The following is a 14430-nucleotide window of genomic DNA, read 5'->3' on the forward strand; positions in this document are numbered from 1 at the left end:
CAGTTGTGTGCATTGCGAATGACGTTATCACTCACATTGTGGCAGCCACCTCAGGACCTTGTTACACGTTGCATTTTAAGCTTCTCAAATACTGGGCGATGTTAGTGTTAGTTCGAATTTACAGTAGTTACACTCTCAGGCTAAAAACCTGCTCTGATGGTTTCTACCCACGCAGCTATGACTCGCCAGTAGAGGGTTGGTGAGCAGCAGGGGTCTGACTAGGAGCTACAGTTGTGCATTGCCTACACAGAACAGAAAGATGGGAGAAGGGGACATGGTATCGTGGGATACTGGAGGACTGAAACTTGGGCAGCTTCCCTTTGGGGACTGGGCACACATTTGTGGAACATGAACTGGGACACATGGATCAGAGATAAACATGCCCTGAAGTGGTGTAACTTTTAGACACCTAAAAGGTGCCTAAAACTAGTTTACACATTTTAATATGTGGACAATCCAGGGGTTAAGAGCTCCTTGACTTGCCTAAAATGAATGTGTAACAATACCCTCTCTATCATAAGAAATTGGACATCCAGAAAATGTCCAGACCTTGACACATGAAGCACAGAGTAAAGACGACACGGGGTGTGTTACAGTCTTCCATAACCCAACAATTTATTTAAAATTGAATCACAATGAGAGTCTGTTAATAAAATACATTATTTCACACCAGTTTGCATTGCCATTGTATTTTTAGAGTTAGCATCTCTCTTTACTTTATATTAAAAACTTTATAGAGTTATAAAAGAACTACTGTACTGTATCAACAGTAGCTGAAATCTACTGTAACATTAGGCAGGTAAGAGGAAACTTCTAGTTAGCTAACACTTGAGTTAACCTTGCATTTTTGGCACCTCTGAATCTTTCTTCCTTGAACAAGAAAATTGGTTCCATATCAAACCAGTAAAATCACTGACATGGACAATGGCAGTGATTGTCACCATTAAATGGCAAATGCTGCCTAAAATCATATAAAATGCACTTTTTGATAAAAAATAGAAATTCTCATTTTTTTCATCGGAGTGCTTAGCATTTGAACACAATGACAGCACACCTCCCATCCCTTATTGTGTTAAGGCTAATGTCATTTTGCTGTGAGATTTCGATTAATATTTCAGTCTTAGATATTTTAAACAGGAAGTTGATTACTTCTGTGCTGGCCATGAGGGTCACCCCCCATCCCCTCAGGTGTTTATTCAAGAGGAAGCTTTAACTGTTCTTTGAATGAAATGATTGAACACATTTTGAGGCACAATATCCCTTCATGATTTAGCAGTTAACTGGCTGTCAATCATACAAAGGAAATTTTAAAACATTAAGAGCATTGAAACTCAGGGATCCACTGATAAAGCCTGGAGTCCACTTTCCTGGGATAAAGGTGACTTTTGCATTAGAAATAAAAGGGATTCACAAGGCATGTAGCACTGACAAGTAGTATTATTGTGCCAGGCCTGTGTTTATGCAACTGTGCAGTTGCTTTTGTAAATACTTAGAATTTATAAACTGTTTTTTCCCCCTTTCTTCACATGTTATAAACTCCAGCTGCTTCTATCTTTATATATTATACTCAACATTAAAAAGAAACCCATGCTATTTTTAACTGCTTTTTTTGGCGTGTAAGCTATATTATTTCAGTGAGTTTTTGGCACAATATCTAGGGAGTGTTCTGTGTAACTGAGTGCAGACTCCATGTACTAGTCTTTATTATTGTATTGCTTACTTGCTTTCTGACTGAACTATCCCTGGAGTCACAAAGAAATTGGAATATTCTCCTGTGGGGTGAAATATATTTTAATTAGAACTAAAAGCATCGTATGGCTTTGGTTCCAAAGTGACAATGATTTTTCCAATAGCATTGGCCAGTACGTTTTCTTTTATGGAGAAGAAACTGCAAGTTTGTATGAGCCACAGAATGATTTAGTTCCATGTTCTTTTTCAAAGTCTCATTCAAAGCAAACAAAAATAGGAATGATATATCTAATTCATTTTCAGTGATAGATTTACTTTCTCTCTCTGTCATTAATGGCCCAATCGAAAGCCTTTTGTTTGATATCAGTGAGCTCTGATTCATGCCCAAGCTGCTGGGAACAGGCTCTGTCTTAGCATTTTCTCAGAAAAGGACTATTTGAAGAAAGGGCCCCTTTATCTTATATACTAGCAGGGGGGAAGGGAGCAATAATTGAGAGAAATATTTGAAATTCATGAGAATCAAAAATTACAAAGAGTTCCTAGTACTTTTCTTTGCCTATAATCCCCGTTTCTAAAAGATAACCCTGCCAAAACCTCCAACTCCTTTAGACTAAAATTTGCCTCATTCATACTGAGAATTTATCTTCTGCAATCATTTTTACTTCCTACTCGGCATTCATGCTGTACACACTGTTGAAGTCAACGGGAATCCTAGGGAAGGAACAGGTAAAGAATAAACAGCGCAGGTGAAAAATCTTTCAGTGTAGATCACTATGTTGGAAAGTGAAAACAAGCGTATGCAGGTATAAAAAGTTTTGTAAGAAAAGAAGAAAGCTTGGTTAAAATGGACCAAGTAGGAGCTCAGGAACTCCAAATAGCTATAGTGCAATTCATACTGATTTGATAAGCAGCAGTTAGAAATATTTATGTGGCAAAGGCAATGATCACAGCTGAAAAAAGTGAAAGTGAGAATAAAAGCAATATACTGTCAATATATTTTTGCTCTTGAAGAATGGATCTACATATTGCCTTTGAGCGTGAAACAGCCCGGGTATGGCAAACTGTACAGCAGTGTATTCCCCTTTATTTCATATAAAAAGGGCTCAAAGCTGGGATTAATAAGGCACAAACCTGGGAAAAATAGAGTAGTTAACAAGAAATGAGTGTATTATTTATTAGATGTAACTTAGCAATTACTTCTCCTTTGTCCCCAAAATGCTCCAAAGCAAAATATATTTCCCACATTCTTTCCCCCATCCATTTCTTTTGGATAAAGCTGCCTTTGCTATAGAGATACAGTTGCTCAAGAACAGAATATATTGTGAACACAGCTAAATACAACATACAAAACAGAAATGCATTAAAATGTTACAATATTTAAGTAACAGAGTTAGACTTAGGCTATTGCAATGCCTAGGTGCTATCTGAGAACTGGTTCAAGAATATCAAGCTGAGCTACTGTACAGAAGTAAAACACAACCAGCATTGTTAGGCAGGGTTAGCAATTGAGAAGGAGACATATTCAGGATGTGTGGATAGGAGAGACAGCTATCAGCTGTAGGAGTCATCTTTCCTGTTGTACCCACCCAGAACCTTGGAGAAGATTTTTCAGTCCGTATCAGTACTTCTGTGGCCAGTCCTTGAAATACTTTCACATTTAGCCATTGTGCATACTTAAACCTCATCCCACTTATCCTGTTAGGCTATGTTTTCTTTATATATTTTTAATTTTTTTTTTTACAACTGTTAAAAAAGATTCATGGTAAAAATAACTCACTATATGATACATATACCCAAAACGGTGTGATACTTTATATAATAAAAGATGAAAATAGTCACTTTCCATAATAAAAATAAGTTCTATTTTTTGTTTATTTTACAATATACTTAATATTCTTTTCTTCTTCTTCACTCTGCAAGTAAATAGGTCCCATTTTGATATCACTTCTGAGTCGATTAAAGTGGCAAGAGACCAAAAAATGGCTTATAAGCATTTTGAACAACCACATTCCACATGTCTCTCCAATTCTTCCATGAAGGAGGATCCGTCTGCACACTGAAAGATGTATTTCCGCCTTTTGCTCCGGAGGGGAACGCAACACTGGCCATTACTACAGGTGCCATGACATTCCATGCGAGGCACTTTAGAGGTAGTAACACATGATGTGTAGCCTTGCTCCTTATGGATTACCTCTCTAATGATCTCGCCTTGGCATAGATTCTCTATTTGAAGACAATGGAGACAAAAGATGGGGAGGATGATAATTCATATTCTAAAAAACAGCCTTGTACATATAATACTTAATTAAAGTAAACAACACAACCATAATGTACAGGACTGCAGTTCTCCACCACCTTGCATCTGCTTGCAGAACACGGTGTGTGTGATGTATGATGCAAGGTGCAAGCCAGTAAAGAATTAAGCCCAGTGACTTCCTTCAACATATCTAGCAATGCTTCAACAATGCTACTCTACATGGACATTAATAATCTGGGCTTTGTCCAAGGACACTTGAAAAAGTAAATGTGTCTGGGTTGCCATTTGCCATTTTATTTCGCCGTCCATTGGCTGAACATCTACAGCAATGTTGGATTCAGGAAGCAGGAAGGATAGTGCATAATCATGTTACAATTTATGGCTCTACTGACATATCAGTCACACCATAAATGTAATGTTTGCCAGGGCCCCCAGTCACATACATGTCACAGAGGCCGTCTGCTTATAATTGTCGATATACAACTGGGAAAGTCTATGGGCGTGTGCAGATGAAACGGGGGCCCTAAATTGAAGTGGTGGGTTTTAAAAAACACCGCTTCAATTTAGGGTTGATTAAACACCTGTGTCATGCACACACCCTGCTGACTTACCTGCCTCTCTGGCGGAGAGGGGAGGGCGAGCTGCTGGTGGGCGGAGTGGTGCCTGGGCTGTGGGGGGGGTGATGGTGCTTCCCTCCGCAGCACTGGTGCTCCCTCCTAGGTTGCACCCGCCTGCAGGCACCTGGCATGGGCGGTCCCAGGTTGCACCACAGCTGCAGAGGGAAGCACTGGGTCCCCGCGCAGCTCAGGCGGGCAGGCTCCAGGGGGGGAAAAAAAATAGATCAGGCTCGCTGCTTTTCTTGGGTGGAGCCTGATTTTCCTGGCTGCTGCCAGGCTGCCTGCAGGCCTTCACTCTGGGGTTGTAAAGGCAGCAAACAAAAACTCCTCAGAGGAATTTTAGTTCGCTGTGCCTCAAGTCATTTAAGGTACATTACACTGCTGAATTTCCTATAGTGGCTGGAATTAATGTGCAATATGCCTCCGAGGCATGCAAACACCAACACCAGTAAAGTGGTGCAAAAGCATTTAGCCCGCTTTAAAGTGTCATGCACACACGCCTCTCATTTCATCTACATACAGCCTATGACCCTTTCCAATGAAATTTGCTATCTTTATAAAATATTATAAGCAACAACGGAGTACAATTCTAGTTACTTGCCAGAGATGAGCAATTCATCCCTGGAATCATGCTTTCACATCTGAACATCTCTGTTCAAAAGGGAGATGTCAGTATTCAGGGCAGAAAAGCAACATTATCACAGGGGTGGGTAATCTCTAAAAATGATGAAAGGGATGGTGACACAGCAAAAGGGTCCATTCCTTTAGGTGCTTTCTCTGCAAATATCCCAGCCAGATTCTGCAGAACTGCAAGACTCAGGAGGCAGGAGGTATAGCATGTAACCACAGAGCTATGTTCTTCCATTCATTTGGACCATTTCTGGCCAGCTCTCTCTCTCAACACTTTGTGTTGCTATGCTGCACTGATTTAGCCTCATGGGATTTCCACCTGCCTTTGTCCCACTGACAAGTGTTCAGTGCAATATAGGTAAAGACAAACACAAAAGAAACATTTACAACAAAGAAACATCCCAGGCACTATGGCCAGGCATACCTCTGTCACAGTGCTCTCCACTATAGTTAGGATCACACTCGCAGTAAGGTTCCCCACGTTCTGAAAATTTACACTGCCCGTGGTTGCATTTCAGAATTCTGCAGGGGTTTGAGGAGTTGTTCTTCTTGTCGCAGTACATGCCAGAGTAACCCTCTGTACACTTACATGTGTAAGCAAAGTTGGTGGCTGTGCATTTGCCATGGAGACACCTGAGAAAAGAGAAAAGTTTACAGTTGGCTTGCACTTGTTGCTTTTGAACCTCAAAATCTTCTAAGAATATTTGTTTTGGAGGCCTGAGCTCCTAGTTAGGTTCTGGCCGGTATTCAAAAGAACTGTAGTTCTGTGATGGGCATACTTGCAGAAATTGCAAATTTTTAGAGAACACCGGATAAAATTTACTGAAAGCAAATATGAAATTAGTGATCAGGTACATTCTCGGGGGAATCTTAGCAAATGGTATACTTTCCCCATTCAGGGATGAAACAGTGCAATATACGCAAACAAAGCAGCTCATTGTTTTAGTCCTTAAAACAAATGGCCTGTGAACAATCTACGTGCCAAGGTTTATTCAGGGAAATTATTTTACAAATAGTTTCATATGAAGAATATATGTAAGAAAAATCAATGCCCTGGTGGCAAATCTGTAAACGGGAAAAGAGGTTAAATACCTCAGAAAAAACTGTGCATGTAGTTCTAGCTGAATGATTTCATGACTCAGGAGATCTGTAGTGGGTTTTTGGTGTTTCTGGAGAGGGCAAAAGAGATGATGTTCCTTTGGAGCTGGTTTGGGGAAGCAGAATAGATTCCCATTCAGAGAACAGACTTGGATCAGACTTTGGAATTGGGCAGGGAAAATGAGAGGGGGCATCTTTGCCAGAGGAGGAAGAGTCACCCAAGCCTACAAATATTTTATATAGAAACCCCCTTGCCCACTATTTTACATAAGCCTTTGCCCGATCATTTTTGTAGTCTTGGTATTTTAAATTATTCATATTTACACCTAGCCAGTTGGATATCTGTACAAAGCAGGAAATGCTTAAAATAAAACCTCTTATGAGGTTGGAAAATAGAAGAAAGTAGTAATTAGTGGGGTCACAATCCCCTTAGAAAAAAAGAGGCATTTTCAATATTACTAAACTAACTCTTACTGCTGGATTAATAACCCTTGGTATTAATCCCTGTAACTGCTCTTGGGTCCATACTCATATTCCTCCACGTAGGTTGGAAGTGTGGGAGTCAAATCCCTAACACTCTGTAGGGGACATGCAGGGTGTGTCTGTCTGGGGAAAGTTAAGCTAACTTAAATGAAGGTGTGAAGTATATTAAGCCCAAGTGTGTATGCTCTTGCTCAGAAATGGAGTGAACCCATTTTGCTGGGGTTTAACCCTCTGTGGATTATGGGTGAAACTAACTTTAACTACTTAAATATCTGAAAGTACCTCTCCTAATGCTCTCAGAGGGAATTGTAGGAGCTCAGCACCTCTGAAAATATTTGGTTTTGACTGATAGGATGAAAAGCGAAATATCCACTCACTGCAGAAAGCCCTCCTGCCAGCACCAAGGTGAACTTACTTGTTGTTAAGGCAGGGGTCTCCAATTTCTTGGTCACAGAGTGGACCTGTCCAGCCTGGGTGGCATTCACAGATAACACTTGTCTTCTCTAGAGACCGGCAGATGCCATGCTTGCAGATGTTACAAGATTTGCATCCAGGAAGGACTCCTAATGACTGCTGTGGTAGATCCTTAAAATCCTGCAGCTCATTATTAATTCGGACATCGTGGATGCATCCATGAAAGCCATTTGGCATCCTATCAGGTCCATGGTGCAATGAAGATAGCCCTGTAGATGTTGGGATCCCTTCAAATAAAAAAAAATGTTAAGGACTATCTTGCATTTACAATAAGAAACCATGTCTAGAACTTCTACAGCACCATCCATTTGAGGATCCCAAAGCACTTTAGGAACTATTAAGAATGTCTTAGCTTGCCAGTGAAGTGCCACAACCTCTGAGATACAAGACAGTCAACACTACTCCACCATACACAAGAATTAATTAGCAAGGAAACAGTAACATGGTATTGAATTAACAGTGTTGCATCTAATAAAATCCAGATGGGCTAGGAGGATCTAGTACTCTAATACTTGAACAAGTACCTCAAGAGCTTTGATAAGCATAACTCAGGTAAAGCTATTTTGCATCTGATTTAAAACATGATTCTTTTTGATTCGTCATGGAAATTGTGTTATATTGTCACTTTTTAATGAAAAAAATTGTTTTAGTTCTTGCATGTCGTTTGACTTCTAGCATCTTACAAGACATATGATTCCACTTTTAAAAATAATATATTAAGGATGCATAGATTGGAAATGTGAGATGTTCTTGCACCCTGCTACCAGATAATTTCATTTGCCCAATGCACTTTAATAATCCCTGACATTCTCAATACAAATCAATAAAAAGGTTCAGCTCTGATCAAGGCAAGTTTATCTAGTTTACCCATGTTTGTGGGCAATCATTCAGAAGTTGTTTAGAAAAGGAGCACTAAAAAGGATTATGCACAAATGGCTTAAGTTCAGGAGCCACTCAAGTTAATAGAAGTTTTTACCACTGGCTTCAGTGGGCTTTGGGCCAGGCTCAAAGGCTTTATGGATCCATCAGGAACCTGCAGATATTTGTGTTTGGTTCACATTAGAGCCAACTGAAAAACAAGATTTCCATATCACAAAAAAAGTTGAGATTTCAACATGTGTTCCTTGGTCAATTGACTATTTACTTTTCTGGGCTCTCTCCCCCTACTTCCGTCACACTGAACCAGAGATACTAAGCCTAAAGAGCCTGCTCAGCAACAGTTTAATCAAGCCTAGCATGTCTCTATAAACACTTTTGCTTTCGATAAACTGGCATTTTAGAATAAGTAAACAATTGGTCTAGAAGTTCCTGTATTAAACTAGCTAATTTCTTTTGCACCTCTGGAGAGACAAAAACACTTCAGAAGAGTGGAAGGTCCCTATCCATCCAAGTTTTCCTGCTATTCAGAACATCATAGGATCTTAGTGCTTGCCCTGCAAGACTCTACCTGTTGGTAATTTAAGGACACAGTTGCTAACAATGTGATGGGACATACTACTGGAATCATTTCCTTTTAATTTCTTATAGTCTTTATTCCAGGCAAATCATTTTTTATATAATGAATAGAGATTTTTTACTGCCAGAACTCAACTCTATCAGAGGCAGACATCCCTAGAAAGTTAACTGCTCAGTTATTGACCAAACATACCTCCAATGTAGAGAGGGGTGTTAAGGTTGACTGAGGGTTGTTTCAGCAGTTTGCCAAGACTTCTAGGGGTTCCTTTATCCACAACCAAGTTCAGAGTCTGGTTCAGCATTACCAGCTCCACGCTGTGAAACTGCCCATCATTTACTGTTTCCACACTAAAGGGAAAAAGGAAAAAGGAAAAGAACCAGAAAAGGCAACTTGCTATGATCTGCTTGCTTCTGTTATATCCCTTAGAAAGAAAATCTCATACTACTTTCCACTTTGTGATTGGTTGCATTTTGTGCCAGAAGATGTCCTGGATACAAGAATCTCAAAGGAACAAATTAAAGACTATGTCATCTCTCATACAATCAGTACATATAGATTTAACTGTTAGGATACTGACTAACTTAGATTTGGGAATGCTGGGACAACTCATGACACTGATTGGCAAGTGAATACACCTGCTTAAACATATGGCCAAAATGCTTTGCCAATAGCCAAGTAACCCTTCCAACTCCCCTGTGAAGTAGGGAAATTAACTATTAAGTCCCTGTATTCCCCAAAAGAGACAAGTGACTTAGACAGACAGGCAAGCTACAATACCCAATGCCAGAGGTGGGAAAGACTTAGTGGGTGCATCTACATATGCACATTTACTGTGCAGTAACAGAAATTCCTGCACAGTACAGGCACATGTCTGCACGTGCATGCCTGTAATGTGCATGATGCAGGTACCAATTTAAGCCCAATTAGTTACTGTGCAGTAATACATGTGTAGATGCCTTATGGCACAGTAACACTGTGCAGTAGCACTGTGTGTGTAGACTGACTTGGGACTAACTTTAGTCTCATGTCAGTCCACACACAGCTTTAATATGCTTTAATGCTTGTACATGTAGATGCTGACTTATTCCCACTTACTGTCCAGTAATTTATTGAGCAGTAAATTTAAGCCAGAGTAAATGCACTTGTAAACATGCCCACTATTTCTTCTGCTCAAATAACTAAAATATCATTTGTTCATTTACATAAAGAAACATCCTAATGCAAATGCAAGTCAAAGAGGGAATGATGCCCTTCTGTTCAAAGTACTTCAGGGGTTGAGGTGGGGAAAAGGAAGGTGTCAAGGGAGAAGATACTCAATGTAGGGTTGAGGACTAGTGGCCACCTAAATTAACATGACACCAAAATTCAACATGTATATACAAGTATGCAGCTGACAGAGGTGTAGTGAACCCCTGTATTGCCTTGGGCAGAGTGCTGACCACTGGAGAGCTGGGATGTGTGTTGGGGGTGTCTTGGCAATAGAGCTGCTGCTGAGGAACAAGTTGCAGCAGGGGTATTAGAGTACCTTTCTCTCCCCCCAAGTCCCCTGAGAGTCTTTGCTATGGCAGGTACAGCCCAGCCATAGAAGCTAGGCACCCCTGTGCTTAGTGGTGTTGTCGCAGCAGCCCCCTGGGGGTGCTCCCTAAGGAGGATGCCCTTGGTGCCTTGTTTACACTACTGGGCACAGGGCTGCCTGGCTTCTATGACTGGACTGTGCCTGCTTTAGCAAAGGGACCCTCTACATGTACAGGTAAAGGCATGATTGGGACTGGAGGCAGCCCGGTCCTGGGCTCCCTCTGCACCAGCAGGAAGCAAGTTCCTCACAGCTGGGAGCCCCCATGCATCCTCATGGCTGGGAGACTGCTGCTGCTGTGATCTCCCAGCTGCAGAGTGTTCCATGCATCCCTGGGGTTGGGAGATCACAGCAGTGTCCTATGACCAAGAGCCCTACAGCTCGGAATACTGGATCCTGGCAGCACCCAGCAGCTGTGGACTCCAGGTCCTGGCAGCTGTGGGGAGGGATGGGGGGCAGCGATGCATAGTTCTCAGTTGCAGGAAAGAAGGGGAGGTGGCGCTGCATAGTGCTCAGCTGCCAAGGGATGGTCTGAGACTCCCCTCAGCTACAGGACTCCAAGCCACAGCTGTGCATGGTGCATCCCTGTGGCAGAGAGCAGTCAGCTAATGGGGTTCCCAGCCACAAGGGCAGACCCTGCTACATATGCAAATTAAAGCTGGGAGCAACCAGCTATAAAGTTATTACACATTTTCCAGCAATAACTTTACAGTTTTTTATGGCACAACAGTTAATTAGCATGTGTAGGTGGTCTAAATTAATTGTGTCATCATGTTGGCAATTGTGATGTACGTAACGTGTAGAGGGAGGCACAGTCTCCCAGAGGGGGAAGGGGTTTCTGATGATCTCTTTAAGTTGGCACTGAGGGTAAGTGCCCCACTAACTCCTCTAGTTACACTAATGGGTTCACATGTGATTAGTACTTTGATTTTCATGTAAGCTAGGCATGGGATCATTTAAGTATTTACACAGGCAGATGACCACATAAAATCAGAGCAATTGTACTTAAATTAAGAGCATAGGTATACACTAAAACTTTGCCCATTCATTAAATGTAGTGACACCCACTTTATTTTCAGAGCAATTTCAGCTCTAAGGCCTTTAGGCTGCACCTTTAAAATCCCTCAAAACCATTTAGTAGCTTCATTCTACACCGAAGAACAGGCTGAGAGGAATGAGATAGGGGCAACAAGGCCCAGGAATTAACTGGTCTATAAAAAAAAAATCAGAGGATTTTCCAAATCTACTGATTGTTATGGAAGTGAAGGGATTTTTCTGGTGCTTTAAATTTAAAGTCTCTACACACATGTAAGCATTAATACATAAGGAGAAAATGACAGCAGTGGCTACAGCAGGTGTTGAAATACACTATGTAAACTTCCCATACAGTCAGCTTTCATAGAATCATAGAAGTAGGGTCTGAAGGGACCTTGCAGATCTTCAAGTCTCACCCCCTGCCTGGGCAGGAGAAAAATGACAAGACATATAGGGCATAGGTACCTGGAGGGGGGAACACAATGACTCCCTGCACTCCAATAAGAATTTCTCCCCTGTCACTTCACTCACCCCTAGGTGATCCTGCCAGGACTTGAACTCAAATCTGCCACACTACAGGTAGAAACGCTACCACATAGCCACCACTGCTGCTTGACCAATGCATTTTATCCTTGACCTACAAAAACCCTTTTCCAGTCCCACACCTCTCTTTAGCAGGCACACTAGTTTTGTGGTATCTCTGCTGTTATTTTATAGACAAAAATACAAGACATGGAAGTGAAGCATTCTGAAACACTGCCTAGTTTAGAAAATGGATTTTGGGGCTGTTCACAAAAAACATGCACCAGGGAGTAAAAAAGTGAAAATGTAGTTAGTTAATTTTTTATTCCAATTCAAATGGACCACACACCCAGCATCATAACTGACTAATTTAAAGGTAATTGAGCCACTGATGTAAAGAGGAATTCTGGCACTAGCTTGAGTGGGAACAGTACCAGATCTGCATGGAACAAGATGCCTGAAGGAAGAAATGACCAAAATGTACTTATGAAATAATTTCAATGATATAACGTTATTACAACAGGCCTGGTATTACAGATAACATGCTAGCCATGTCAGGCAGAAGTCAGCATTAATTACATGGACTGCTGAGCAAGACCAGGGTGATGAGGAGGGATCCGGGTTTTCTGTTTCCCAGGGAAAAACAGAGTAGACTGTGGATTTTACCGAGCTCCCTGCAGGCTGGCAGAGACTGGAGGGAGTGGGAGGAGGGCGGTCAGGCAGATGGTGCCATGTGCATGTACATGCACATGGCCCCAGGAAGCCTGGAGAGCAGCTCCCACAGGTAAGTAGGCAGGGGGGATTGAGGCCCCCATAGGGAGGGACTTGGGCAGGGCTGGAGTTGCTGCCCAGATGGGCAGTGGCTGGGGTTTGAGGCCCAGGGACATGATGCAGAGTTGCAGGGCCCTGGGAGGGGAGGAGGACGGGGCTGCGAGCGACTCATCCAGGGACCGGAGTCGGCTCCCTGCTGCTGAGTGCACTCCTGGGGGGCAGGGGAACCTATGCCCCCCCGATCTGTGTGCAGCATGCAGGGTTGTGAGCTGCCTGCTTCAGCTTGGGCTCCCACCCTGCTGCCCTCCCCTGGGGCCTCTGCATCCCAGTATGTGTGACTTGGTGCTGCAGGGTACAGTGGAGTTGCGTAGGAACCTACCTGATACTGCAAGCCCCCTGCTGCCCTGGCCCCTGCATGCAACTCTGCACCACCTCCCCTGCTGCAGCCGTACAGGCAGGGGACACATCACCAGGGCAGCATGGAGCTCGCAGTGGCAGGCAGCTCCCTGCGCAGCTCTGCTGTGCTTTGCAGCACCTCGCTGCACATGCTTGGCTACAAAGGCCCCAGGGAAAGGCAGCAGGGTGGGAGCCTGAGCCTGAAGTGGGCAGCACACAGCCCCATGCCCCAAGCACAGATCTGGGGGGCACAAGTCCCCCTGCCCCCTGGGAGTGTTCACCATGTCAGGGAGCCAGCCCGGCCCGCAAGTCTGCAGCAGGCAGGCAGCCGGCAATGGGGGGGAGAGGCGGGTTCCACTCAGCTACAAGAGCTGCCACCTTCTGCCAGGGGCAGGGGCCTAGAGAGCTGGGGGCCCCCTCTGGCAGGGTTGGGGGAGCAAGGGGCACTGGCAGGGCTGTGGAGTCTGTGGGAGGGGAGTGAGGTGCAGAAGCAGGGCCAGGAGGCTGTGGGGGGTAGTGAGGGGCACCAGCAGAGCTGTGGGGTCTGTGAGGTGCCTTTCATTTTAACCTTGGATTTTAAGGGTTTTATCAGAGAATTTGCAGTTTTTTATCAGGGAAAACCAGAATTCTTGGTGATGAGTGAGGTTTGCCGCTCATTCAGGAGATAGCTCTCTGAAAGACTGAGCTGATGTCCTGTATCATTCTGCGGGAAGCAGCTAATGGTCTTTCAGTTGAAAATAGCCATAAGCTGATGTGTCTATTAAAGATCAAGGCCAATTTTATGAACTAGGAGGTCTTTAGATACCATGGTGATGACCAATATAAAAATACATGGATAGACATACAGTCAATACACACTGAAATGATGTGAAAGCACAGAACAATTCCCATGGAAATGATGCTTAGTGCTATACTCTCTGGCAGTTGTATTTCCAGTGAGTCATGTGTTGTGGGTGGTGAACACTCCTAGACTGGTTAGAGGATTCTTAATGGGGAGGTGTTGGAAATTTGTACTTGATGCTGCCACAGCTTTCTCTGAGGCCCACAAGTGTTTTTTAGGGAAAAGAAACCTCACAGCACATAGAGGAATAATTTTGTTTCTATCTAACTCTCAAAGTTCAGATAAAATATATTAGATTTGTTTCCAAATCTATTTGATCTTGTTTTACCCAGTGAATTTCTCCTTGCCGTTTCATCTGACTATAAGGATATCTACTTAGTGCTCTAAACTACTGTTTACGTGTCTTTGTTTGCTGTTAAGTATCTGCCACATTACATCTAGGAGATAGGCAGGGGATATACAGATATCACTGCTGGAAAATGGCTCTCTGACAGGACTGTTGTGAGGCTTCATTCATATGTATAAAGTACATAGATTCTCAGCTGAGAGGTACTAGATAAATGAAAAGGCATATTTGTAATTGTTAAG

The 14430-nt window shown here is 42.8% G+C and overlaps 1 protein-coding gene across 1 annotated transcript in view; it reads right to left on the reverse strand.

Moving 5' to 3' along the window:
• Window positions 1-590: 590 nt before the first annotated feature.
• Window positions 591-14430, reverse strand: part of SLIT3 (slit guidance ligand 3) — a 946021-nt gene continuing 932181 nt past the window's right edge. Inside the window, exons 33-36 of the mRNA XM_090064655.1 lie at window positions 8897-9051; window positions 7190-7475; window positions 5618-5826; window positions 591-3912 (exon numbers count right to left, since the gene is read on the reverse strand). Coding sequence (XP_089920781.1) covers window positions 3674-3912; window positions 5618-5826; window positions 7190-7475; window positions 8897-9051 — 889 coding nt within the window. The 3' untranslated portion in view covers window positions 591-3673. The remainder of the gene's footprint in view (window positions 3913-5617; window positions 5827-7189; window positions 7476-8896; window positions 9052-14430) is intronic.

This window comes from Crocodylus siamensis, chromosome 10 (assembly GCF_052110815.1).
Source record: "Crocodylus siamensis isolate JL-2025a chromosome 10, ASM5211081v1, whole genome shotgun sequence".
In the NCBI taxonomy this organism is placed as follows: Eukaryota; Metazoa; Chordata; order Crocodylia; family Crocodylidae; genus Crocodylus; species Crocodylus siamensis.